Source organism: Oncorhynchus mykiss, chromosome 18 (assembly GCF_013265735.2).
Source record: "Oncorhynchus mykiss isolate Arlee chromosome 18, USDA_OmykA_1.1, whole genome shotgun sequence".
NCBI classification, from domain to species: Eukaryota; Metazoa; Chordata; class Actinopteri; order Salmoniformes; family Salmonidae; genus Oncorhynchus; species Oncorhynchus mykiss.
The window spans coordinates 11,657,841-11,684,418 of record NC_048582.1 but is presented as its reverse complement, the minus strand read 5'-3'; the positions used below and the strand labels follow the sequence as shown (position 1 = coordinate 11,684,418).

General features: G+C 49.5%; 1 protein-coding gene across 8 annotated transcripts in view; it reads left to right on the top strand.

The window, feature by feature from the left end:
- LOC110528752 (arf-GAP with GTPase, ANK repeat and PH domain-containing protein 1) overlaps positions 1 to 26,578 on the top strand; it is a 282,636-nt gene that overhangs the window by 61,689 nt on the left and 194,369 nt on the right. For 3 of the 8 annotated variants that reach the window (XR_005037373.1, XM_036951833.1, XM_036951830.1), the window contains exon 1: positions 1,070 to 3,217. The exons of 3 other annotated variants lie outside the window; for them this stretch is intronic. Coding sequence is in view for 4 of the 5 variants with exons in the window: in XM_036951833.1 (XP_036807728.1) it covers positions 1,924 to 3,217 (1,294 nt within the window). In the remaining variant the exon portion in view is untranslated. Of the gene's footprint in view, positions 1 to 1,067; positions 3,218 to 26,578 lie in introns of those variants that run through there. 2 more of the 8 variants (XM_036951831.1, XM_036951832.1) reach the window with 1 other exon arrangement.

Below are 26,578 nucleotides of genomic sequence, written 5' to 3'. Positions count from 1 at the left end.
ATATACTGTATATATATATAAATACCGTATATATATATATATATATATATATATGTATGTGTGTGTGTGTGTGTGTGTGTGTGTGTGTGTGTGTGTGTGTGTTAGTTTCACAGTTAGTTTTGGTTATTTAACCTGTATGTCATGAACGGTTCTGGTGGAGATAATCAACATATGCGCGGATTCGGTTTGGTCAGGAAATTAGTTGTACAGTAGTTTAGCTAAGTGCTTTACAAACTGATTCTAACCGTGAATGATTGGACCGTATCAATTAGCATATTTGATAAGGTTTCACCTTTGACAATTATTCTCAAGGACTGTACCCAGTTATATCAGTGGTTTGTTTTGTTTTGCTTGTAGACTCGTTTATCAGGCTGCTGCCAAATTGGTTGACTAGAGTAGCCTTGAAGCAATACAACTAAATTCTGCAATGTCCACACACTATCTATCGGCAGTGAGCACAGCTCGTTTGAATATTGATGTGTTTGGAATTGTTATCAGTCTGTTGTAGTCATTGTTATCATTCCATAGTTTCCCTTTTTCGTAATATCACTTTCGTTCATCCTTATGGCGCTAGTAGTATCGATGGGGCATCCCAGGTGGGTTTACAGATCCTTATGGACAGAGAGAAAAGCACAAGCCACTCCCCTAAATGAGAACCAGTGAGATGCTGTAAATCCCGGAGTGGGATTTCCCAATGTTTGTTTTGAGCAACCTGATAGCCTTGTGTTGATAACCGTGTCCAATCGACCTTGGATGTATGTGAAATTAATGCCACAATGTCTCATTTTCTCCCGGTGGTTGTTTTATCTCTGAATGAACCAGACTGTTCTTTAGGTATATATTACTGCTGTGGTTCTCATATATACGCCTAGTTCCTATGTAAATACACAGTTGTTACACATTTTAAATTCTTAAATAAAACACGTCTTTTGTTTATTGTAGAGGCCTGGGCAACCCTAAATTACTCGTAATATCTATATAAACCGTTTTGAAACGCCAGCTATCCGCCTGTGAATTCGTTCCATTCCATGTTTGAAATCCGATTCGTGTTTTGTTTCTAATCCTGGGTTCTTGCTGGATGATCCGTGTCCCTCTTGAGTGTGAAGTGAGGAGAGAGGTGGAGGGGGAAAAGGATATGGGACCGTGGCTACGTTTCCTCGCGTTCTCATGATAACCGTGTGTGAGTGAGGGATTGGGGAAGCTTGGTTTTGGCTATAAATTCCCCCATTTCAATCACAATCGGACACTGGGGTTGAAAACAAAACCACTAAATCAATGTTCCTAAGGCAAGCTGGCTTCGCTGCGGGAGATGCGCGCGAACACAATGGGAGACAACACACTCACTTCGCTTGGAGGAATACAGCGATGTAATAATATTACTCTACAATAATGGGAATACTGTCGTGGTGGATCTTGAAGCAATACACCCGGAAACTCTGCTGCCTGAACCAGTAATATTTGTTTTGTTTGCTGTGACAACAAATTACTCTGTAAGCGACTGCAGTCTCGTAAAGAACCGTGGGCATTTTTTTGCACAAGCGATGCATTTTGAGAGGGAGAGAAGCCGGACATGCCCTAAATGAAGACGCGGTGCTTGTTTAGTTCCTACATTACATTTGTTGCCAGTTTTATAAATCCACCGGGATGTGAAAGGAATTCATTTCCTGCGTCGAATTCTCATGCCCTTTTGCACATCTGGATAAGTAAATTGTTTTGATATTTAATATTAATTTAGTAGTGTAACTAATTTAATATAGTACGCGTTTAATTATAGTATTATTACAAATAGCCTACTATTACTTCCTTATTACTAGACGACATCAAAGGACCAGTGTCTGTAAGTAATTTTTCCATTCAAAGTAACGTCTGTCCCACTCGTGTAGCCTATTCCGTAGCTCCCAGTTCAGTTCGTGTCCCTAGAGAATGTACCTTCTTGACGGTAATATAGAAAGGATGGAGCGAGGAACGCCACAAAGGAAAACAGTGTACCGGATCTCTCTCACCTTGGTAAAGAAAGAGAGCTTGGAGGAGGAGGATGGGGTTAGCTGCGGGAGCTCTGGACCACGACGTCTCGAGAACACCAACGTGGGCGCTTACCGTCGCGAGGTCTCCTCGGAGCTCCAGAGGAGTTGTCTGCTGGAGGAGCTGAAAGAAGTTGAGGATGAAAGCGACGAGTTCCACTCACACAACTACATGAGAAATTTCAGGACATTCAGCACCGGACAATTAGAACTGGGAAGGCTTAAAATGAAAAAGGTGCATCAGTTGCATAAAGAGTTGAAGGAAACTAGCCCCTCCACAGAGCCTGGTAACAACAGCCAGGCCTCAGAGGAGACCATGTCACCGCAGAGTCAGAAGAAATCACAGGGGATAAGCTGGACACAGGAAAGCGCTGAAACTGACTCGAGGCTTAAGGGGGATATTTGCACGGAGACTGAAAAAACCTTGACAACATCTGCTTCCTACGGTGAGAATGGGAGTGTTGATCAGAAGAAAAGACTTCTGAAAGCCAAGAGCACAGAGGACAAGGGCAGTGATGCTCCAACTAATGGGGACGGGGGTAAGGACAAGTCGTGTGCGTCCAAAAGTAACGGAAGAGCCGTCAAGGCCTCTCCCGAGACGCCGCCACTGAAGAGCCACCCCAGCCTGCTTCGCCGCAGCTTCAGTTTCCGCCACTGGACGGGTGGAGAACTGCTCCGCATCCGGACCCTCTCCAAAGACCAGCACCACAGCAGCTCTGGGTGTGTCGGCCGCGGGGAAGGAACAGCCGGGGACGACAACCAGACCCCCCAGTCCACAGTCCTCCAGAACCCGGCTTACGATGAGACGGGACCTCCTAAACGAAACACGTTAGAAGTCGGGGCTGTCCTTAACAAGACTGACTCAATGACGGAGCTGAGCCGCTGGGAACGAGCGAGAGGCAAAAACCGCACATTGGACAACAGCGATCTGATCACTCTTTCCATGAAGAGTGTGTCAGAGAAGGAGGGGTTTCTGAGAGGCACCGGCTGCCGCTCCAGTGGCTCGGACCGGCGGCTGGTCAGGTTCTTCAGCGGTATCTTCTCCAGGAAGGATGGAGGGATGGTGTCTACCTCCACTCCGGTGGGCAGCCCCAGCACTAACCGCTCCCTCAGGAAGGGGAAGAGGAGCGGCCCCATGGCCTACTCCCAGTCCAGCACAGAGAGTGTTAACGGAGGAGGCGGCCTGTCGTCAGAGGGTAAAGGATGCTTTTCTTTACACACACCAGTTGAAGCTACAGGGTCCACGGATTGTTTTTGTCCTGCGCCTCTCCCCTCTCTCTGCCTCTCTCTCTGCCTCCCTCTACATCTCTCCGTCTCTCTGCTGTCTGTAGAGCTGAGGGGTGAAGGGCCAGGATATCTCTGCTGTTTGTAGAGCTGAGGGGTGAAGGGCCAGGATATCTCTCTGCTGTTTGTAGAGCTGAGGGGTGAAGGGCCAGGATATCTCTCTGATGTTTGTAGAGCTGAGGGGTGAAGGGCCAGGATATCTCTCTGCTGTTTGTAGAGCTGAGGGGTGAAGGGCCAGGATATCTCTGCTGTTTGTAGAGCTGAGGGGTGAAGGGCCAGGATATCTATCTGCTGTCTGTAGAGCTGAGGGGTGAAGGGCCAGGATATCTCTGCTGTTTGTAGAGCTGAGGGGTGAAGGGCCAGGATATCTCTGCTGTTTGTAGAGCTGAGGGGTGAAGGGCCAGGATATCTCTGCTGTTTGTAGAGCTGAGGGGTGAAGGGCCAGGATATCTCTCTGCTGTCTGTAGAGCTGAGGGGTGAAGGGCCAGGATATCTCTCTGCTGTTTGTAGAGCTGAGGGGTGAAGGGCCAGGATCTCTGTTTGACGGTAGAAGACCATTATTTGTTTAGGACAGGAGGGTGATGTTTCTCCTGTCTCTCTGATGCCTGCTGCTAGCGTTGATCTTTCATTATAGTCTACTGCTGCTGGCGTTGATCTTTCATTATAGTCTACTGCTGTTGTCTGTGGTTCTTATAGGCCGCTGCTGTTGTCTGTGGTTCTTATAGGCCGCTACTGTTGTCTGTGGTTCTTATAGGCCGCTGCTGTTGTCTGTGGTTCTTATAGGCCGCTGCTGTTGTCTGTGGTTCTTATAGGCCGCTGCTGTTGTCTGTGGTTCTTATAGGCCGCTGCTGTTGTCTGTGGTTCTTATAGTCTACTGCTGTTGTCTGTGGTTCTTATAGTCTACTGCTGTTGTCTGTGGTTCTTATAGTCTACTGCTGTTGTCTGAGGTTCATATAGTCTACTGCTGTTGTCTGTGGTTCTTATAGTCTACTGCTGTTGTCTGAGGTTCTTATAGTCTACTGCTGTTGTCTGTGGTTCTTATAGTCTACTGCTGTTGTCTGTGGTTCTTATAGGCCGCTGCTGTTGTCTGTGGTTCTTATAGGCCGCTGCTGTTGTCTGTGGTTCTTATAGTCTACTGCTGTTGTCTGTGGTTCTTATAGTCTACTGCTGTTGTCTGTGGTTCTTATAGTCTACTGCTGTTGTCTGAGGTTCTTATAGTCTACTGCTGTTGTCTGTGGTTCTTATAGTCTACTGCTGTTGTCTGTGGTTCTTATAGTCTACTGCTGTTGTCTGAGGTTCTTATAGTCTACTGCTGTTGTCTGAGGTTCATATAGTCTACTGCTGTTGTCTGTGGTTCTTATAGTCTACTGCTGTTGTCTGAGGTTCTTATAGTCTACTGCTGTTGTCTGTGGTTCTTATAGTCTACTGCTGTTGTCTGAGGTTCATATAGTCTACTGCTGTTGTCTGTGGTTCTTATAGTCTACTGCTGTTGTCTGAGGTTCTTATAGTCTACTGCTGTTGTCTGTGGTTCATATAGTCTACTGCTGTTGTCTGTGGTTCTTATAGGCCGCTGCTGTTGTCTGTGGTTCTTATAGTCTGCTGCTGTTGTCTGTGGTTCTTATAGTCTACTGCTGTTGTCTGTGGTTCTTATAGGCCGCTGCTGTTGTCTGTGGTTCTTATAGGCCGCTGCTGTTGTCTGTGGTTCTTATAGTCTACTGCTGTTGTCTGTGGTTCTTATAGTCTACTGCTGTTGTCTGTGGTTCTTATAGTCTACTGCTGTTGTCTGAGGTTCATATAGTCTACTGCTGTTGTCTGTGGTTCTTATAGTCTACTGCTGTTGTCTGAGGTTCTTATAGTCTACTGCTGTTGTCTGTGGTTCTTATAGTCTACTGCTGTTGTCTGTGGTTCTTATAGTCTACTGCTGTTGTCTGAGGTTCATATAGTCTACTGCTGTTGTCTGTGGTTCATATAGTCTACTGCTGTTGTCTGTGGTTCTTATAGTGTACTGCTGTTGTCTGAGGTTCTTATAGTCTACTGCTGTTGTCTGTGGTTCATATAGTCTACTGCTGTTGTCTGTGGTTCTTATAGTCTACTGCTGTTGTCTGAGGTTCTTATAGTCTACTGCTGTTGTCTGTGGTTCTTATAGTCTACTGCTGTTGTCTGAGGTTCTTATAGTCTACTGCTGTTGTCTGAGGTTCATATAGTCTACTGCTGTTGTCTGTGGTTCATATAGTCTACTGCTGTTGTCTGAGGTTCATATAGTCTACTGCTGTTGTCTGAGGTTCTTATAGTCTACTGCTGTTGTCTGTGGTTCATATAGTCTACTGCTGTTGTCTGAGGTTCATATAGTCTACTGCTGTTGTCTGAGGTTCATATAGTCTACTGCTGTTGTCTGTGGTTCATATAGTCTACTGCTGTTGTCTGTGGTTCTTATAGTCTACTGCTGTTGTCTGAGGTTCATATAGTCTACTGCTGTTGTCTGAGGTTCATATAGTCTACTGCTGTTGTCTGTGGTTCTTATAGTCTACTGCTGTTGTCTGAGGTTCATATAGTCTACTGCTGTTGTCTGTGGTTCTTATAGTCTACTGCTGTTGTCTGAGGTTCATATAGTCTACTGCTGTTGTCTGAGGTGTCTGTGGCTTGTAGGAAGGCTGGCAGTTCTTCAGTCTATCAACATACATCTGTGAGGGAAAATGTGCAGGTGGCACAAACATGAAGAGAAGGATGTTTTAATCCATAGCTACCGACTGATTCATCTGCTTGATTTATCTCTCCCTCACACACTCCACACACACACCTCTGCATCCTCTTCCACTTGTGGAAAGTGTGATATGAAAGAGGAAGTGTGTTGTTCCATTTAGAGCTGGCGACTCACTTTAGTCTTCCTGTGTCTGTATGACCAGAGGCCCTCTCTGTGTCTGTATGACCAGAGACCCTACCCTGACTGGCTGGCTGGATGGCTGACTGCAGAACCCTAAAAACATCAGGCTCTTGACTCCCTGTATTGTTATTGGCCAGTTCCCTCTTCAAGGAGGTCTCAGGAATTCCGGCAATGTGGATGCCCCCCTAGCCGTATCAGGGACGGTGTCATCAAAGTCCATTAAATCTCCCTTTGGCCCCACCCGCACCTTAACCCAACTCCCAGCCCCACCTCCCTCTGGCCCCACCCACACCCTAACCCAGCCCCACCTCCCTCTGGCCTAACCCAACACCCAGCCCCACCTCCCTCTGGCCCCATCCACACCCTAACCCAACTCCCAGCCCCACCTCCCTCTGGCCCCACCCACACCCTAACCCAACACTCAGCCCCACCTCCCTCTGGCCCCACCCACACCCTAACCCGACACTCAGCCCCACCTCCCTCTGGCCCCACCCACACCCTAACCCGACACTCAGCCCCACCTCCCTCTGGCCCCACCCACACCCTAACCCAACACTCAGCCCCACCTCCCTCTGGCCCCACCCACACCCTAACCCAACTCCCAGCCCCACATCCCTCTAACTGGTTAATGGTGTCAGGTATGAGTGGGTGTATATGGAAGGCAGGTTATAGAGGGAGGGAATGTGTGTGTTAGGGGTGTATGACCTACATCCACAGCCATGCAGAAGTGATGTGAAGGACATGTGTCAAAAGGCAGCCTGGTGAGTGTTTAAAAAAAAAAATATATATATACCCAGAGGAGTCGTTCCTCTCTCCTACTCACTCTCACAGAGGAGTCGTTCCTCTCTCCTACTCACTCTCAAAGAGGAGTCGTTCCTCTCTCCTACTCACTCTCACAGAGGAGTCGTACTTCTCTCCTACTCACTCTCAAAGAGGAGTCGTTCCTCTCTCCTACTCACTCTCACAGAGAGTCGTTCCACTCTCCTACTCACTCTCACAGAGGAGTCGTACTTCTCTCCTACTCACTCTCACAGAGGAGTCGGTCCTCTCTCCTACTCACTCTCACAAAGAGTCGTTCCTCTCTCCTACTCACGCTCAGTCGTTCCTCTCTCCTACTCACTCTCACAGAGGAGCAGATAAACAGTAATTTACTCAGTCACTCTCTGAGCTTCACTCTGATATGTTACTAGGTCACATATTACTCACTCATCTATTTTGTTACACACACACACACACACATCAGAGGGGCTCATTTGACTTGCAGCTCAGTGCCTGTTAACTGGCTGAGATGAAGCAGGTCTTGTAGTTACAGCTCCTTTGATCTCTCTCTCTCCTGAGCACCCTCTTCTTTTTCTCTCTCTTCTCTCTCTCACTCACCCTGAACACACACACACACACACACACACACACACACACACACACACACACACACACACACACACACACACACACACACACACACAGTGACTACTGCAGTGGTGTTATCTGAGACCTACTCCCACAATGGGTATAATAGGAGTAATATCCAGTTAGGACTGTGGCCAAGAGGGATTGATGTTGATTAGTGTTGGTTCTACTAGATTCCTGCAGCTGTTTTCTCCACTAGTTTGGTCTGGCTCTCTTCTGTTCTGGGGAGGTTCTCCAATAGTTTGGTCTGGCTCTCTTCTGTTCTGGGGAGGTTCTCCACTAGTTTGGCCTGGCTCTCTTCTGTACTGGGGAGGTTCTCCACTAGTTTGGCCTGGCTCTCTTCTGTTCCAGGGAGGTTCTCCACTAGTTTGGTCTGGCTCTCTTCTGTTCTGGGGAGGTTCTCCACTAGTTTGGTCTGGCTCTCTTCTGTTCCAGGGAGGTTCTCCACTAGTTTGGTCTGGCTCTCTTCTGTTCCAGGCAGGTTCTCCATTAGTTTGGTCTGGCTCTCGTCTGTCTCCGGGAGGTTCTCCATTAGTTTGGTCTGGCTCTCGTCTGTCTCCGGGAGGTTCTCCATTAGTTTGGTCTGGCTCTCTTTTGTTCTTGGGAGGACAGCATGCCTAGAAGACACAATAAGACCAAGTTTATCCTTAGCAGAGGAAGTGTGTCTGTTAGTGTGTGTGTCTGTCTGTTAGTGTGTGTCTGTCTGTCTGTTGGTGTGTGTGTTTGATAGACTGACTGTATCCCTGAGTCTAGGCCTATATATGTCAGTATTGTGTCTGTGTCTGATAGACTGACTGTATCCCTGAGTCTAGGCCTATATGTGTCAGTATTGTGTCTGTGTCTGATAGACTGACTGTATCCCTGAGTCTAGGCCTATATTTGTCAGTATTGTGTCTGTGTCTGATAGACTGACTGTATCCCTGAGTCTAGGCCTATATATGTCAGTATTGTGTGTTCCTCTCTCCCTATTTGACAAATGATCAGAGATGAAAGTTAAACAGGACAGTCCATTATCTTTATGTTCTAATTGTCTACATAGGACTGACATCTGTCTGTCTGTCTGTCCAGGTCTTTATTGTGATGTCAGTCAGTCCAGGTCTTTATTGTGATGTCAGTCAGTCCAGGTCTTTATTGTGATGTCAGTCAGTCCAGGTCTTTGTTGTGATGTCAGTCAGTCCAGGTCTTTGTTGTGATCTCAGTCAGTCCAGGTCTTTGTTGTGATGTCAGTCAGTCCAGGTCTTTGTTGTGATCTCAGTCAGTCCAGGTCTTTGTTGTGATGTCAGTTAGTCCAGGTCTTTGTTGTGATGTCAGTCAGTCCAGGTCTCTGTTGTGATGTCAGTCAGTCCAGGTCTCTATTGTGATGTCAGTCATTCCAGGTCAGTGTATAAGTCAGTCCAGGTTTCTATTGTGATGTCAGTCAGCCCAGGTCTCTATTTTGATGTCAGTGTATATGTTCTCCACCTTGACCTCACTTCTCTTCTGTACTCTGTTCTTTCTTATTTAAAAAGTTGCTGTGACCAGAAAGAGCATACACCGTGTGTGTGCGTGCATACCCATGTCTGTTTCTCTGTATCTGCTGTCTCTCTCTCTATTCCTCCCTCCATGCCCATGTGTGTTTCTCTGTATCTGCTGTCTCTCTCTATTCCTTCCTCTGAGTCTCTGTGCAGTAATGAGTCCACTGTGGCCTGTTCTGGCTGTGTAGAGACATGGAGTCAGGACTGGAGAAATCACCAGCTCCTACAGATAACTAACCATAGCAGTGACAGTGGGGGAGCAGCAGCTGCCAGTGTAGTAGCAGCAGCTGCCAGTGTAGTAGCAGCAGCTGCCAGTGTAGTAGCAGCAGCTGCCAGTGTAGTAGCAGCAGCTGCCAGTGTAGTAGCAGCCAGTGTAGTTGCAGTAGCAGCCAGTGTAGTTGCAGTAGCAGCCAGTGTAGTTGCAGTAGCAGCCAGTGTAGTTGCAGCAGCAGCCAGTGTAGCAGCAGCCAGTGTAGCAGCAGCCAGTGTAGCAGCAGCAGCAGCCAGTGTAGCAGCAGCAGCCAGTGTAGCAGCAGCAGCAGCCAGTGTAGCAGCAGCAGCAGCAGCCAGTGTAGCAGCAGCAGCCAGTGTAGCAGCAGCAGCAGCCAGTGTAGCAGCAGCCAGTGTAGCAGCAGCCAGTGTAGCAGCAGCCAGTGCAGCAGCAGCCAGTGCAGCAGCAGCCAGTGTAGCAGCAGCAGCAGCAGCCAGTGTAGCAGCAGCAGCCAGTGTAGCAGCAGCAGCAGCCAGTGTAGCAGCAGCCAGTGCAGCAACAGCCAGTGTAGCAGCAGCAGCCAGTGTAGCTGCAGCAGCAGCAGCATCGGCCAGTGTAGCAGCAGCCAGTGTAGCAGCAGCAGCAGCAGCCGCCACTGTAGCAGCAGCAGCCAGTGTAGCAGCAGCCAGTGTAGCAGCAGCAAGTTTAGCAGCAGCAGCAGCCAGTGTAGCAGCAGCCAGTGTAGCAGCAGCCAGTGTAGCAGCAGCCAGTGTAGCAGCAGCAGCAGCCAGTGTAGCAGCAGCAGCAGCCAGTGTAGCAGCAGCAGCAGCCAGTGTAGCAGCAGCAGCAGCCAGTGTAGCAGCAGCCAGTGTAGCAGCAGCACCCAGTGTAGCAGCAGCAGCACCCAGTGTAGCAGCAGCAGCAGCCAGTGTAGCAGCAGCAGCAGCCAGTGTAGCAGCAGCAGCAGCCAGTGTAGCAGCCAGTGTAGCAGCAGCAGCAGCCAGTGTAGCAGCAGCAGCAGCCAGTGTAGCAGCAGCAGCAGCCAGTGTAGCAGCAGCAGCAGCCGCCAGTGTAGCAGCCGCCAGTGTAGCAGCAGCCAGTGTAGCAGCAGCAGCAGCCAGTGTAGCAGCAGCAGCAGCCAGTGTAGCAGCAGCAGCAGCCAGTGTAGCAGCAGCAGCAGCCAGTGTAGCAGCAGCAGCAGCCAGTGTAGCAGCAGCAGCCAGTGTAGCAGCAGCAGCAGCCAGTGTAGCAGCAGCAGCAGCCAGTGTAGCAGCAGCAGCAGCCGCCACTGTAGCAGCAGCAGCAGCCGCCACTGTAGCAGCAGCAGCCAGTGCAGCAGCAGCAGCAGCCAGTGCAGCAGCAGCAGCAGCCAGTGTAGCAGCAGCAGCAGCCAGTCTAGCAGCAGCAGCAGCCAGTGTAGCAGCAGCAGCAGCCAGTGTAGCAGCAGCAGCAGCCAGTGTAGCAGCAGCAGCAGCCAGTGTAGCAGCAGCAGCAGCCAGTGTAGCAGCAGCAGCAGCCAGTGTAGCAGCAGCAGCAGCCAGTGTAGCAGCAGCAGCAGCCAGTGTAGCAGCAGCAGCAGCCGCCACTGTAGCAGCAGCCAGTGTAGCAGCAGCAGCAGCCAGTGTAGCAGCAGCAGCAGCCAGTGTAGCAGCAGCAGCAGCATCCAGTGTAGCAGCAGCAGCAGCAGCCAGTGTAGCAGCAGCAGCAGCAGCCAGTGTAGCAGCAGCAGCAGCAGCCAGTGTAGCAGCAGCAGCAGCAGCCAGTGTAGCAGCAGCAGCAGCCAGTGTAGCAGCAGCAGCAGCCAGTGTAGCAGCAGCAGCAGCCAGTGTAGCAGCAGCAGCAGCCAGTGTAGCAGCAGCAGCAGCCAGTGTAGCAGCAGCAGCAGCCAGTGTAGCAGCAGCAGCAGCCAGTGTAGCAGCAGCCAGTGTAGCAGCAGCACCCAGTGTAGCAGCAGCAGCACCCAGTGTAGCAGCAGCAGCAGCCAGTGTAGCAGCAGCAGCAGCCAGTGTAGCAGCAGCAGCAGCCAGTGTAGCAGCCAGTGTAGCAGCAGCAGCAGCCAGTGTAGCAGCAGCAGCAGCCAGTGTAGCAGCCAGTGTAGCAGCAGCAGCAGCCAGTGTAGCAGCAGCAGCCAGTGTAGCAGCAGCAGCAGCCAGTGTAGCAGCAGCAGCAGCCAGTGTAGCAGCAGCAGCAGCCAGTGTAGCAGCAGCAGCAGCCGCCACTGTAGCAGCAGCAGCAGCCGCCACTGTAGCAGCAGCAGCCAGTGCAGCAGCAGCAGCAGCCAGTGCAGCAGCAGCAGCAGCCAGTGTAGCAGCAGCAGCAGCCAGTGTAGCAGCAGCAGCAGCCAGTGTAGCAGCAGCAGCAGCCAGTGTAGCAGCAGCAGCAGCCAGTGTAGCAGCAGCAGCAGCCAGTGTAGCAGCAGCAGCAGCCAGTGTAGCAGCAGCAGCAGCCAGTGTAGCAGCAGCAGCAGCCGCCACTGTAGCAGCAGCCAGTGTAGCAGCAGCAGCAGCCAGTGTAGCAGCAGCAGCAGCCAGTGTAGCAGCAGCAGCAGCAGCATCCAGTGTAGCAGCAGCAGCATCCAGTGTAGCAGCAGCAGCAGCAGCCAGTGTAGCAGCAGCAGCAGCAGCCAGTGTAGCAGCAGCAGCAGCAGCCAGTGTAGCAGCAGCAGCAGCAGCCAGTGTAGCAGCAGCAGCAGCCAGTGTAGCAGCAGCAGCAGCCAGTGTAGCAGCAGCAGCAGCCAGTGTAGCAGCAGCAGCAGCCAGTGTAGCAGCAGCAGCAGCCAGTGTAGCAGCAGCCAGTGTAGCAGCAGCACCCAGTGTAGCAGCAGCAGCACCCAGTGTAGCAGCAGCAGCAGCCAGTGTAGCAGCAGCAGCAGCCAGTGTAGCAGCAGCAGCAGCCAGTGTAGCAGCCAGTGTAGCAGCAGCAGCAGCCAGTGTAGCAGCAGCAGCAGCCAGTGTAGCAGCAGCAGCAGCCAGTGTAGCAGCAGCAGCAGCCAGTGTAGCAGCAGCAGCAGCCAGTGTAGCAGCAGCAGCAGCCAGTGTAGCAGCAGCAGCAGCCGCCAGTGTAGCAGCCGCCAGTGTAGCAGCAGCCAGTGTAGCAGCAGCAGCAGCCAGTGTAGCAGCAGCCAGTGTAGCAGCAGCAGCAGCCAGTGTAGCAGCAGCAGCAGCCAGTGTAGCAGCAGCAGCAGCCAGTGTAGCAGCAGCAGCAGCCAGTGTAGCAGCAGCAGCCAGTGTAGCAGCAGCAGCAGCCAGTGTAGCAGCAGCAGCAGCCAGTGTAGCAGCAGCAGCAGCCACTGTAGCAGCAGCAGCAGCCGCCACTGTAGCAGCAGCAGCAGCCGCCACTGTAGCAGCAGCAGCAGCCGCCACTGTAGCAGCAGCAGCCAGTGCAGCAGCAGCAGCAGCCAGTGTAGCAGCAGCAGCAGCCAGTGTAGCAGCAGCAGCAGCCAGTGTAGCAGCAGCAGCAGCCAGTGTAGCAGCAGCAGCAGCCAGTGTAGCAGCAGCAGCAGCCAGTGTAGCAGCAGCAGCAGCCAGTGTAGCAGCAGCAGCCAGTGTAGCAGCAGCAGCAGCCAGTGTAGCAGCAGCAGCAGCCAGTGTAGCAGCAGCAGCAGCCAGTGTAGCAGCAGCAGCAGCCAGTGTAGCAGCAGCAGCAGCCAGTGTAGCAGCAGCAGCCAGTGTAGCAGCAGCAGCAGCCAGTGTAGCAGCAGCAGCAGCCGCCACTGTAGCAGCAGCCAGTGTAGCAGCAGCAGCAGCCAGTGTAGCAGCAGCAGCAGCCAGTGTAGCAGCAGCAGCAGCATCCAGTGTAGCAGCAGCAGCATCCAGTGTAGCAGCAGCAGCAGCAGCCAGTGTAGCAGCAGCAGCAGCAGCCAGTGTAGCAGCAGCAGCAGCCAGTGTAGCAGCAGCAGCAGCCAGTGTAGCAGCAGCAGCAGCCAGTGTAGCAGCAGCAGCAGCCAGTGTAGCAGCAGCAGCAGCCAGTGTAGCAGCAGCAGCAGCCAGTGTAGCAGCAGCAGCAGCCAGTGTAGCAGCAGGAGCAGCCAGTGTAGCAGCAGGAGCAGCCAGTGTAGCAGCAGGAGCAGCCAGTGTAGCAGCAGCAGCACCCAGTGTAGCAGCAGCAGCAGCCAGTGTAGCAGCAGCAGCAGCCAGTGTAGCAGCAGCAGCAGCCAGTGTAGCAGCAGCAGCAGCCGCCAGTGTAGCAGCCGCCAGTGTAGCAGCCGCCAGTGTAGCAGCCGCCAGTGTAGCAGCAGCCAGTGTAGCAGCAGCAGCAGCCAGTGTAGCAGCAGCAGCAGCCAGTGTAGCAGCAGCAGCCAGTGTATCAGCAGCAGCAGCCAGTGTAGCAGCAGCAGCCAGTGTAGCAGCAGCAGCAGCCAGTGTAGCAGCAGCAGCAGCCAGTGTAGCAGCAGCAGCAGCCAGTGCAGCAGCAGCAGCAGCCAGTGCAGCAGCAGCAGCAGCCAGTGTAGCAGCAGCAGCAGCCAGTGTAGCAGCAGCAGCAGCCAGTGTAGCAGCAGCAGCAGCCGCCAGTGTAGCAGCCGCCAGTGTAGCAGCCGCCAGTGTAGCAGCCGCCAGTGTAGCAGCCGCCAGTGTAGCAGCAGCAGCAGCCAGTGTAGCAGCAGCAGCAGCCAGTGTAGCAGCAGCAGCAGCCAGTGTAGCAGCAGCAGCCAGTGTAGCAGCAGCAGCAGCCAGTGTAGCAGCAGCCAGTGTAGCAGCAGCAGCAGCCAGTGTAGCAGCAGCAGCCAGTAGAACCAACACAGCCAGGGAACATAACATAGTCCTACTGTAACACCTGGCAGCCCTCTCTGTGACTTAACAGCACCTTTCCAGATCTTGATTCAGGAGAGGAGAGACTGGTTTTTGATGGCCTTGGATTCTTTGTTCTCTTGCTCTTGGCCAAATGTTGTGTGTGTGTGTGGTCTTGCACAAGACCTTCTAAGCTGTCGCTGCATTGTGTTGTTTGTTTGAGTAGGACAAACACACAGCCCTCTGTGCTTATTAGCTGGACACTGTCGCCCTGTGGTCGTCTTCACAGGGGTCATCTCATCATGGGGTTAAAGAGCATGCATGGGGCGGTGTGTGTGTGTTAGGGGGAGGCATTGTTGGGAGGTCGAGCCTTCACAGCCAGCGTACAACTGCCCTGTCTCCTCTCATCCTTTCCCCCACTCCTCTCTCCTCCTCTCCTCCTTTCCCCCACTCCTCTCTCCTCCTTTTCCCTCTCTCCTCCTTTTCCCTCTCTCCTCCTTTCCCCCACTCCTCTCTCCTCCTTTCCCCCACTCCTCTCTCCTCCTTTCAACTTCTCCTCTCTCCTCCCTTTCCCCCTCTCCTCTTTCCTCCTTTCCCCCACTCCTCTCTCCTCCTTTCCCCCACTCCTCTCTCCTCCTTTCCCCCTCTCCTCTCTCCTCCCTTTCCTCCACTCCTCTCTCCTCCTTTCCCCCACTCCTCTCTCCTCCCTTTCCCCCACTCCTCTTTCCTCCCTTTCCCCCGCTCCTCTCTCCTCCCTTTCCCCCACTCCTCTCTCCTCCCTTTCCCCCTCTCCTCTCTCCTCCCTTTCCCCCTCTCCACTCTCCTCCTTTTCCCCCTCTCCACTCTCCTCCTTTTCCCCCTCTCCACTCTCCTCCTTTTCCCCCTCTCCACTCTCCTCCTTTTCCCCCTCTCCACTCTCCTCCTTTTCCCCCTCTCCACTCTCCTCCTTTTCCCCCTTTCCACTCTCCTCCTTTTCCCCCTTTCCACTCTCCTCTTTTTCCCCCTCTCCTCTCTCCTCCTTTTCCCCCTCTCCTCTCTCCTCCTTTTCCCCCTCTCCTCTCTCCTCCTTTTCCCCCTCTCCTCTCTCCTCCTTTTCCCCCTCTCCTCTCTCCTCCTTTTCCCCCTCTCCTCTCTCCTCCTTTTCCCTCTCTCCTCCTTTTCCCCCTCTCCTCTCTCCTCTTTTCCCCCTTTCCACTCTCCTCCTTTTCCCCCTCTCCTCTCTCCTCCTTTTCCCCCTCTCCTCTCTCCTCCTTTTCCCCCTCTCCTCTCTCCTCCTTTTACCCCTCTCCTCTCTCCTCCTTTTCCCCCTCTCCTCTCTCCTCCTTTTCCCCCTCTCCTCTCTCCTCCTTTCCCCCCTCTCCTCTCTCCTCCTTTCCCCCCTCTCCTCTCTCCTCCTTTCCCCCCTCTCCTCTCTCCTCCTTTCTCCTCTCTCCTTCTTTCTCCTCTCTCCTTCTTTCCTTCTCTCCTCTCTCCTCCTTTCCCCCCTCTCCTCTCTGTAGTCATGTTGCCAGGGGCCTGGAGAGAGGGATGCTGTGTGTCACGTGTCGTGTGTGTGTCCTGTCTGTCACGGGTTGTGTGTGTGTCAGTGGAGGCTGCTGAGGGGAGGATGGCTCATAATAATGGCTCCAGCCATTACCTCGAGCCCTTCCTCCACAATTAATGTGCCACCAACCTCTTGTGGTGTGTGTGGGTCACGTGTTGTGTGTGTGTGTGTGTGCGTTCATGCGCATATACATTGTCTGTGTGTGTTGCTCTCCCTTCTAACTTCCAGCAAAGGCCTGGCTCTAACCTAACCCTGCAGAGAGGGGGATGAGTGCTAGCTAGCCAGCAGGCTCTAATCTAACTCTGCAGAGAGGGGGAGGTGCTAGCTAGCCAGCAGGCTCTAATCTAACCCTGCAGAGAGAGGGAGGAGTGCTAGCTAGCCAGCAGGCTCTAACCCTGCAGAGAGAGGGAGGAGTGCTAGCTAGCCAGCAGGCTCTAACCCTGCAGAGAGAGGGAGGAGTGCTAGCTAGCCAGCAGGCTCTAACCCTGCAGAGAGAGGGAGGAGTGCTAGCTAGCCAGCAGGCTCTAACCCTGCAGAGAGAGGGAGGAGTGCTAGCTAGCCAGCAGGCTCTAATCCTGCAGAGAGAGGGAGGAGTGCTAGCTAGCCAACAGGCTCTAACCCTGCAGAGGGAGGGAGGAGTGCTAGCTAGCCAGCAGGCTCTAATCTAACCCTGCAGAGAGAGGGAGGAGTGCTAGCTAGCCAACAGGCTCTAACCCTGCAGAGAGAGGGAGGAGTGCTAGCTAGCCAGCAGGCTCTAACCCTGCAGAGAGAGGGAGGAGTGCTAGCTAGCCAGCAGGCTCTAACCCGGCAGAGGGAGGGAGGAGTGCTAGCTAGCCAGCAGGCTCTAACCCTGCAGAGAGAGGGAGGAGTGCTAGCTAGCCAGCAGGCTCTAACCCTGCAGAGAGAGGGAGGAGTGCTAGCTAGCCAGCAGGCTCTAACCCTGCAGAGAGAGGGAGGAGTGCTAGCTAGCCAGCAGGCTCTAACCCTGCAGAGAGAGGGAGGAGTGCTAGCTAGCCAGCAGGCTCTAATCCTGCAGAGAGAGGGAGGAGTGCTAGCTAGCCAGCAGGCTCTAACCCTGCAGAGAGAGGGAGGAGTGCTAGCTAGCCAGCAGGCTCTAACCCTGCAGAGAGAGGAAGGAGTGCTAGCTAGCCAGCACGCTCTAACCCTGCAGAGAGAGGGAGGAGTGCTAGCTAGCCAGCAGGCTCTAACCCTGCAGAGGGAGGGAGGAGTGCTAGCTAGCCAGCAGGCTCTAACCCTGCAGAGGGAGGGAGGAGTGCTAGCCAGCAGTCAGAGACAGCCCAGCGTTACCACGTCCCCCTCCAGTAATGCCCTTACATCACTAGCCTGCTCCTTCCCTCTGTACAACACACACAGTACTTTAGAGAACCCTGTCCTTCATTTCAGCATTCAGCTGGATCATCTAAAGAACAAAGTCCTCTAATGACAGTGGAAAGGTCTTGTTTGCTGCCATAGCTGTGGTTCTATTGCAACAGCCTTGTCCAGATGTTGGGAGTGTAGCATCCCTGCTGCATTGTTCCAACTGACTCTCTGAATACAGAGTAGACTGTCAGCATTTCAGGCTCCGGTTACAAGTTAGGATCACATTGGCACAGTTCTAGATCAGCTTATCCAAATCCTATCCTATTACGCTGACCTTAAACCATTTGAGATTTGATAACTCAAAACTGACCACATGTTGGTGTGTAGGGTGGAAATGTTAACTTAATCCACATTTCAGAGACCCCTCTCTCCTTCATCTCTCCTTCTCCTCCTCTTCTCATCTCCTCCTCCTCTCTCTCCTCTTCCTTTCTCATCCTCTCTTCTCCTCTTCTCCTCCCCTCTCCTCTTCTCCTCCCCTCTCCTCTTCTCCTCCCCTCTCCTCTTCTCCTCCTCTCTCCTCCTCTCTCCTCTTCTCCTCCTCTCTCTTCCCCCCTGTCTTCTCTCTTCCTCTTCCCCCCTGAGAGCTAGTTGGGTCAGTCCCATTGGGAACCATTCAGAGTTCTAACGTTACAGTAATATTTAGTGAACTATAGTGATAATCCTCTCTGTTGTTTCAGCCTTCATCACCTCCACTATCCCCTAGGCTCATTGTCTCCCCTGACACACACACACACACACACACACACACACACACACACACACACACACACACACAGGAGTGCTGCAGCGAAGGAGAAAGACCCCTATAGGTTGCAATACGTTCTAAATCTGTCTGCTCTAGCCGGCTATGGCTCACTGGTTGTGAAGGACCACCAGGCTTAACCCACTGATTAAATGGACTCATCTAATCGCTAGACTAACCCCCTGTGTTTACACACTACGCTGGGAAACCTGAAAGTGAGCTTGTCGTGTGTGTGTGTACAGACAGGGGGATCAGAATAGCTAGTATAATGAATAGTTTTTTTTAGGATGGGGATCAAAGCAACAGCGCCCATTGCCAAGTGTGTATTGGCATCAGCATTCATGAATGTGTGTGTCACGCTTCACTGATTTAAAAGGCTGATATTGAGGTCAGTGTGTGTGTGTGTTCCAGCAGATTAGCGCTAGAGAGTGCATGCTCGGGATTGGCAGATGCTCATCAGCAGGGGGACCAGAGAGAGAGAGGATGGTGTCTGTTGAGCAGGGGGGAGGGAGGGGCATAGGGAGAATCTATTTATGTACTGTATTCTATAGAACACACCTCTCCAGAGAGAGAGAGGATGGTATGTTTATGTACTGTATTCTATAGGACACACCTCTCCAGAGAGAGAGGGTGGTATGTTTATGTACTGTATTCTATAGGACACACCTCTCCAGAGAGAGAGAGGATGGTATGTTTATGTACTGTATTCTATAGGACACACCTCTCCAGAGAGGGTGGTATGTTTATGTACTGTATTCTATAGGACACACCTCTCCAGAGAGAGAGAGGATGGTATGTTTATGTACTGTATTCTATAGAACACACCTCTCCAGAGAGAGAGAGGGTGGTATGTTTATGTACTGTATTCTATAGGACACACCTCTCCAGAGAGAGAGGATGGTATGTTTATGTACTGTATTCTATAGAACACACCTCTCCAGAGAGGGTGGTATGTTTATGTACTGTATTCTATAGGACACACCTCTGCAGAGAGAGAGAGGATGGTATGTTTATGTACTGTATTCTATAGGACACACCTCTCCAGAGAGAGAGAGGATGGTATGTTTATGTACTGTACTCTATAGGACACACCTCTCCAGAGAGAGAAAGGATGGTATGTTTATGTACTGTATTCTATAGGACACACCTCTCCAGAGAGGGTGGTATGTTTATGTACTGTATTCTATAGGACACACCTCTGCAGAGAGAGAGAGGATGGTATGTTTATGTACTGTATTCTATAGGACACACCTCTCCAGAGAGAGAGGATGGTATGTTTATGTACTGTATTCTATAGAACACACCTCTCCAGAGAGAGAGGATGGTATGTTTATGTACTGTATTCTATAGGACACACCTCTCCAGAGAGAGAGGATGGTATGTTTATGTACTGTATTCTATAGAACACACCTCTCCAGAGAGAGAGGATGGTATGTTTATGTACTGTATTCTATAGAACACACCTCTCCAGAGAGAGAGGATGGTATGTTTATGTACTGTATTCTATAGAACACACCTCTCCAGAGAGAGAGAGGATGGTATGTTTATGTACTGTATTCTATAGAACACACCTCTCCAGAGAGAGAGAGGATGGTATGTTTATGTACTGTATTCTATAGAACACACCTCTCCAGAGAGAGAGAGGATGGTATGTTTATGTACTGTATTCTATAGGACACACCTCTCCAGAGAGAGAGGATGGTATGTTTATGTACTGTATTCTATAGGACACACCTCTCCAGAGAGAGAGAGGATGGTATGTTTATGTACTGTATTCTATAGAACACACCTCTCCAGAGAGAGAGAGGATGGTATGTTTATGTACTGTATTCTATAGGACACACCTCTCCAGAGAGGGTGGTATGTTTATGTACTGTATTCTATAGGACACACCTCTGCAGAGAGAGAGAGGATGGTATGTTTATGTACTGTATTCTATAGGACACACCTCTCCAGAGAGAGAGAGGATGGTATGTTTATGTACTGTATTCTATAGGACACACCTCTCCAGAGAGGGTGGTATGTTTATGTACTGTATTCTATAGGACACACCTCTGCAGAGAGAGAGAGGATGGTATGTTTATGTACTGTATTCTATAGGACACACCTCTCCAGAGAGAGAGGATGGTATGTTTATGTACTGTATTCTATAGGACACACCTCTCCAGAGAGGGTGGTATGTTTATGTACTGTATTCTATAGGACACACCTCTGCAGAGAGAGAGAGGATGGTATGTTTATGTACTGTATTCTATAGAACACACCTCTCCAGAGAGGGTGGTATGTTTATGTACTGTATTCTATAGGACACACCTCTCCAGAGAGAGAGAGAGAGAGAGGGTGGTAATGTTTGTGTACTGTATTCTATAGGACACACCACTCTGCAGAGAGAGAGGATGGTATGTTTATGTACTGTATTCTATAGAACACACCTCTCCAGAGAGAGAGAGGATGGTATGTTTATGTACTGTATTCTATAGAACACACCTCTCCAGAGAGAGAGGATGGTATGTTTATGTACTGTATTCTATGGAACACACCTCTGCAGAGAGAGAGAGGATGGTATGTTTATGTACTGTATTCTATAGGACACACCTCTCCAGAGAGAGAGGATGGTATGTTTATGTACTGTATTCTATGGAACACACCTCTGCAGAGAGAGAGGATGGTATGTTTATGTACTGTATTCTATGGAACACACCTCTGCAGAGAGAGAGGATGGTATGTTTATGTACTGTATTCTATAGAACACATCTCTCCAGAGAGAGAGAGAGAGAGAGGGTGGTAATGTTTGTGTACTGTATTCTATAGGACACACCACTCTCCAGAGAGAGAGGATGGTATGTTTATGTACTGTATTCTATAGAACACACCTCTCCAGAGAGAGAAAGGATGGTATGTTTATGTACTGTATTCTATAGGACACACCTCTCCAGAGAGAGAGAGGGTGGTATGTTTATGTACTGTATTCTATAGGACACACCTCTCCAGAGAGAGAGAGGGTGGTAATGTTTATGTACTGTATTCTATAGGACACACCTCTCCAGAGAGAGAGGATGGTATGTTTATGTACTGTATTCTATAGAACACCTGGTTTAGATTGGAACAGGGAGCAGTGGTAGAGGATGGCTGTGACCTCGCTATAACCCTCTACCTTGGTTTAGATTGGAACAGGGAGCAGTGGTAGAGGATGGCTGTGACCTCGCTATAACCCTCTACCCTGGTTTAGATTGGAACAGGGAGCAGTGGTAGAGGATGGCTATAACCCTCTACCCTGGTTTAGATTGGAACAGGGCATACTGGAGCCAGAGATAACTGATCTGTGTTCAGTTTCTACTTTGCATAACATTACCTACTCACTCTGGAGCATGTAGCCAAATGGAGTTTTCAATGTGTGTTTTTTTCCTTCTACTCTCCAGAGGTGTGTGTGTGTGGCATTGGTTGTATACCACCTACATTATTGGAGGCATTCTCTGTTAATAGGCCAATCCTCTATTTGCTCTACTCCTCCAGATCCTGATAAAACACTGTGTTGTTTCTCTACTCCTCCAGATCCTGATAAAACACTGTGTTGTTTCTCTACTCCTCCAGACATCCAGTTAAAACACTGTGTTGTTTCTCTACTCCTCCAGGCATCCTGATAAAACACTGTGTTGTTTCTCTACTCCTCCAGGCATCCTGATAAAACACTGTGTTGTTTCTCTACTCCTCCAGACATCCTGATAAAACACTGTGTTGTTTCTCTACTCCTCCAGACATCCTGATAAAACACTGTGTTGTTTCTCTACTCCTCCAGACATCCTGATAAAACACTGTGTTGTTTCTCTACTCCTCCAGGCATCCTGATAAAACACTGTGTTGTTTCTCTACTCCTCCAGACATCCTGATAAAACACTGTGTTGTTTCTCTACTCCTCCAGATCCAGATAAAACACTGTTGTTTCTCTACTCCTCCAGACATCCTGATAAAACACTGTGTTGTTTCTCTACTCCTCCAGACATCCTGATAAAACACTGTGTTGTTTCTCTACTCCTCCAGACATCCTGATAAAACACTGTGTTGTTTCTCTACTCCTCCAGACATCCTGATAAAACACTGTGTTGTTTCTCTACTCCTCCAGACATCCTGATAAAACACTGTGTTGTTTCTCTACTCCTCCAGACATCCTGATAAAACACTGTGTTGTTTCTCTACTCCTCCAGACATCCTGATAAAACACTGTGTTGTTTCTCTACTCCTCCAGACATCCTGATAAAACACTGTGTTGTTTCTCTACTCCTCCAGGCATCCTGATAAAACACTGTGTTGTTTCTCTACTCCTCCAGGCATCCTGATAAAACACTGTGTTGTTTCTCTACTCCTCCAGACATCCTGATAAAACACTGTGTTGTTTCTCTACTCCTCCAGACATCCTGATAAAACACTGTTGTTTCTCTACTCCTCCAGACATCCTGATAAAACACTGTGTTGTTTCTCTACTCGTCTTTGTTGCTTTGTGGATCTGGATAGTCCTCTCTGTCTCATATCGAGGTATCAGGAGAGTGGAAAGTGTGATTGGGGAGGGGGGAAGGGGAGCTGCTGTTATCATGTCCCATATTCCAGTGGGAACTCTGATAATGAAGCGTAGGAGGCAGCCTGGGTGTGCCAGGAGCGATTTGGAACGCTCCGAGTGCCTGGAAAGCTGATAGGAGGGGATGGATGGCTCTCCTCTTCTTTCCCGTACAGCCGTCTGCATCTGTTCACTAAAGCCACTGAGACAAGAGCCTCTCTCTTCTCTGTCCGTCTCTGGCAGAAGGAGACATCTCAACCTTCTCTGTCTCCCATCTCAACCCGCTGGTTTAGAGTATGACCTACATGGGGCTCAGTAGTGGAGTTGGAAGGGATGCTTTCATGTGTATAGATTACATTTGCACAAATGGTCTTCATTGGTCGCGTATAAGCGCACGCAGACACACATGCACAATATCATGCTTAAAGTTGAACATCTCTCATACTCATACTCTCAGTACTACTGACTCTGTGTCAAGTGGCTTAGCCAGTACAGTAAGTCGTTTCAGATGCTCTCTGTGACTCTCTGTGCCCGTCACGGTGACCGTGATGGGCATAACAGACATTGGCACGGACTAGTGTCATGGCTCTTTGCCTATTTTCTCTCGGACCTCCGGTATCTTCCACGGCAGGTCCAGGACAGCTGCTGCTCTCTGCTCTCCTCAGGGAGCCCTGCTTACTGCATGTGGTGGTGTTGTCTTGTCGGGTCTTGTGCAACGCCAGGCTGCTCCAAACCAGATATAAAGTATGGTAGAAAAGGCTGTTCTTACTGGCAGAGAAGTGCACTTGGGCCTTCTCACTGATGCAGCTTATGATTTAGGCCTAGCTGGTTACTGAGCTAATGATGTAGCTGGTTACTGAGGGGTTATGGGGAGGACACTGATGGTAATGATGTAGCTGGTTACTGAGGGGTTATAGGGAGGACACTGATGGTAATGATGTAGCTGGTTACTGAGGGGTTATGGGGAGGACACTGATGGTAATGATGTAGCTGGTTACTGAGAGGTTATAGGGAGGACACTGATGGTAATGATGTAGCTGGTTACTGAGGGGTTATGGGGAGGACACTGATGGTAATGATGTAGCTGGTTACTGAGGGGTAATAGGGAGGACACTGATGGTAATGATGTAGCTGGTTACTGAGGGGTTATGGGGAGGACACTGATGGTAATGATGTAGCTGGTTACTGAGAGGTTATAGGGAGGACACTGATGGTAATGATGTAGCTGGTTACTGAGGGGTTATGGGGAGGACACTGATGGTAATGATGTAGCTGGTTACTGAGGGGTTATAGGGAGGACACTGATGGTAATGATGTAGCTGGTTACTGAGGGGTTATAGGGAGGACACTGATGGTAATGATGTAGCTGGTTACTGAGGAGTTATAGGGAGGACACTGATGGTAATGATGTAGCTGGTTACTGAGGGGTTACGGGGAGGACACTGATGGTAATGATGTAGCTGGTTACTGAGGGGTTATAGGGAGGACACTGATGGTAATGATGTAGCTGGTTACTGAGGAGTTATAGGGAGGACACTGATGGTAATGATGTAGCTGGTTACTGAGGGGTTACGGGGAGGACACTGATGGTAATGATGTAGCTGGTTACTGAGGGGTTACTGAGGGGTTATAGGGAGGACACTGATGGTAATGATGTAGCTGGTTACTGAGGGGTTATAGGGAGGACACTGATGGTAATGATGTAGCTGGTTACTGAGGAGTTATAGGGAGGACACTGATGGTAATGATGTAGCTGGTTACTGAGGGGTTATAGGGAGGACACTGATGGTAATGATGTAGCTGGTTACTGAGGGGTTATAGGGAGGACACTGATGGTAATGATGTAGCTGGTTACTGAGGGGTTATGGGGAGGACACTGATGGTAATGATGTAGCTGGTTACTGAGGGGTTTTGGGGAGGACTGATGGTAATGATGTAGCTGGTTACTGAGGGGTTATGGGGAGGACACTGATGGTAATGATGTAGCTGGTTACTGAGAGGTTATAGGGAGGACACTGATGTTAATGATGTAGCTGGTTACTGAGGGGTTATAGGGAGGACACTGATGGTAATGATGTAGCTGGTTACTGAGGGGTTATGGGGAGGACACTGATGGTAATGATGTAGCTGGTTACTGAGGGGTAGCTAGACAGTCAGGGAGAATCTAAAATTCCCAAAATGTCCTGGCATTTTTTTCTATGGCCAAGAGGACTGCCTCCAAGATTTATGGTCATAGACTGCACCGTTGGCCACACCCACCCCCCTATGCTAACTTTGCCACCGCTACTGAAAATAATCCTAGGGTAAACACTGGGATAATGTTAGCCTAATGACTAGTGGATAATATACATGATAATGTATATCATAATGTTAGCCTAATGACTGGTGGATAATGTATATCATAATGTTAGCCTAATGACTAGTGGATAATATACATGATAATGTATATCATAGTGTTAGCTTAATGACTGGTGGATAATGTATATCATAATGTTAGCCTGATGACTAGTGGATAATATACATGATAATGTATATCATAGTGTTAGCCTGATGACTCTGGTGGATAATGTATATCATAATGTTAGCTTAATGACTGGTGGATAATATACATGATAATGTATATCATAATGTTAGCTTAATGACTGGTGGATAATATACATGATAATGTATATCATAATGTTAGCCTAATGACTGGTGGATAATATACATGATAATGTATATCATAATGTTAGCTTAATGACTGGTGGATAATATACATGATAATGTATATCATAATGTTAGCTTAAAGACTGGTGGATAATGTATATCATAATGTTAGCCTAATGACTAGTGGATAATATACATGATAATGTATATCATAATGTTAGCTTAATGACTGGTGGATAATGTATATCATAATGTTAGCCTGATGACTAGTGGATAATATACATGATAATGTATATCATAATGTTAGCTTAGTGACTCTGGTGGATAATGTATATCATAATGTTAGCCTAATGACTAGTGGATAATATACATAATGTATATCATAGTGTTAGCCTGATGACTCTGGTGGATAATGTATATAATAGTGTTAGCCTGATGACTCTGGTAGATAATGTATATCATAATGTTAGCCTAATCACTCTGGTGGATAATGTATATCAAAATGTTAGCTTAGTGACTCTGGTGGATAATGTATATCATAATGTTAGCCTGATGACTAGTGGATAATATACATGATAATGTATATCATAATGTTAGCTTAGTGACTCTGGTGGATAATGTATATCATAATGTTAGCCTGATGACTAGTGGATAATATACATGATAATGTATATCATAGTGTTAGCCTGATGACTCTGGTGGATAATGTATATAATAGTGTTAGCCTGATGACTCTGGTAGATAATGTATATCATAATGTTAGCCTAATCACTCTGGTGGATAATGTATGTCATGTTAGCCTAATGTCTCTGGTGGATAATGTACATGTTATTGTATATAATGTTAGCCTAATGACTAAGTAGCCAAGGGGAATATGTGGTCTAGACAGACTGACTACTGGCCTGTCTCCCCAATGTCCTCAATGCTGTCTTGTTTTGGAAAAGCAGAAGTGTGTTCTTGAATAGCCCAGAACATTCCGGAGCCAGCCAGACCATGTGAGTGTGTGAATTCTGTCCTTCTCCTGAAACTTATGGGCATGGGGGCCAATCGGGCCCTGACATTGCTGGACAGCCATAAGCACGTGTGTGTCTAACTCCAGGCTCCATTTCATCTCACAGTTCATCTGAGGCCACAGGCCACTGCCTTCCAGCACTCTGTGCTTTAGTAAACCTGAGACCCTGGAACAGAAAACGTGGCTGGTCTCTGAAACGACCAAGTTTTGGGGGTCAAATCCATTTGAAGTCAATTCAGGAAGTGGTGTAAGGAAGAGCACGAGAATCCAAATCCAGTTAATCAATGGAAAAGCCCTAAATTAACCAAGCATTATCCATTCATGAATCAAATTCTTATCCATCTTCTGATTTGTCAGTGAACAATACAACTGCCTCTTTTGGAGCTTCTTAGCCAATGAAAACCCAGTGTCTTTGTGTCACCACCATCACAGCTCCATTTGGATCCTGTCTCCTGCTTCCTGCTTCCTGGCCCACTAACTTCCCCCCTCTGGCTGTTCTATTCAGGAGTGGAGATGGGGGAGAGCAGTTTTCCCTGTAACACTGACAGATGAGCTAATGATGGTGCTCCTGCCATTTCCCCAGCAGCCAGGCAGAGGAGATGGGAGAGAGGAGAGGAGGACAGCACTCATGGCTTTGATTGATGGCTGTGGGCTTTATTAA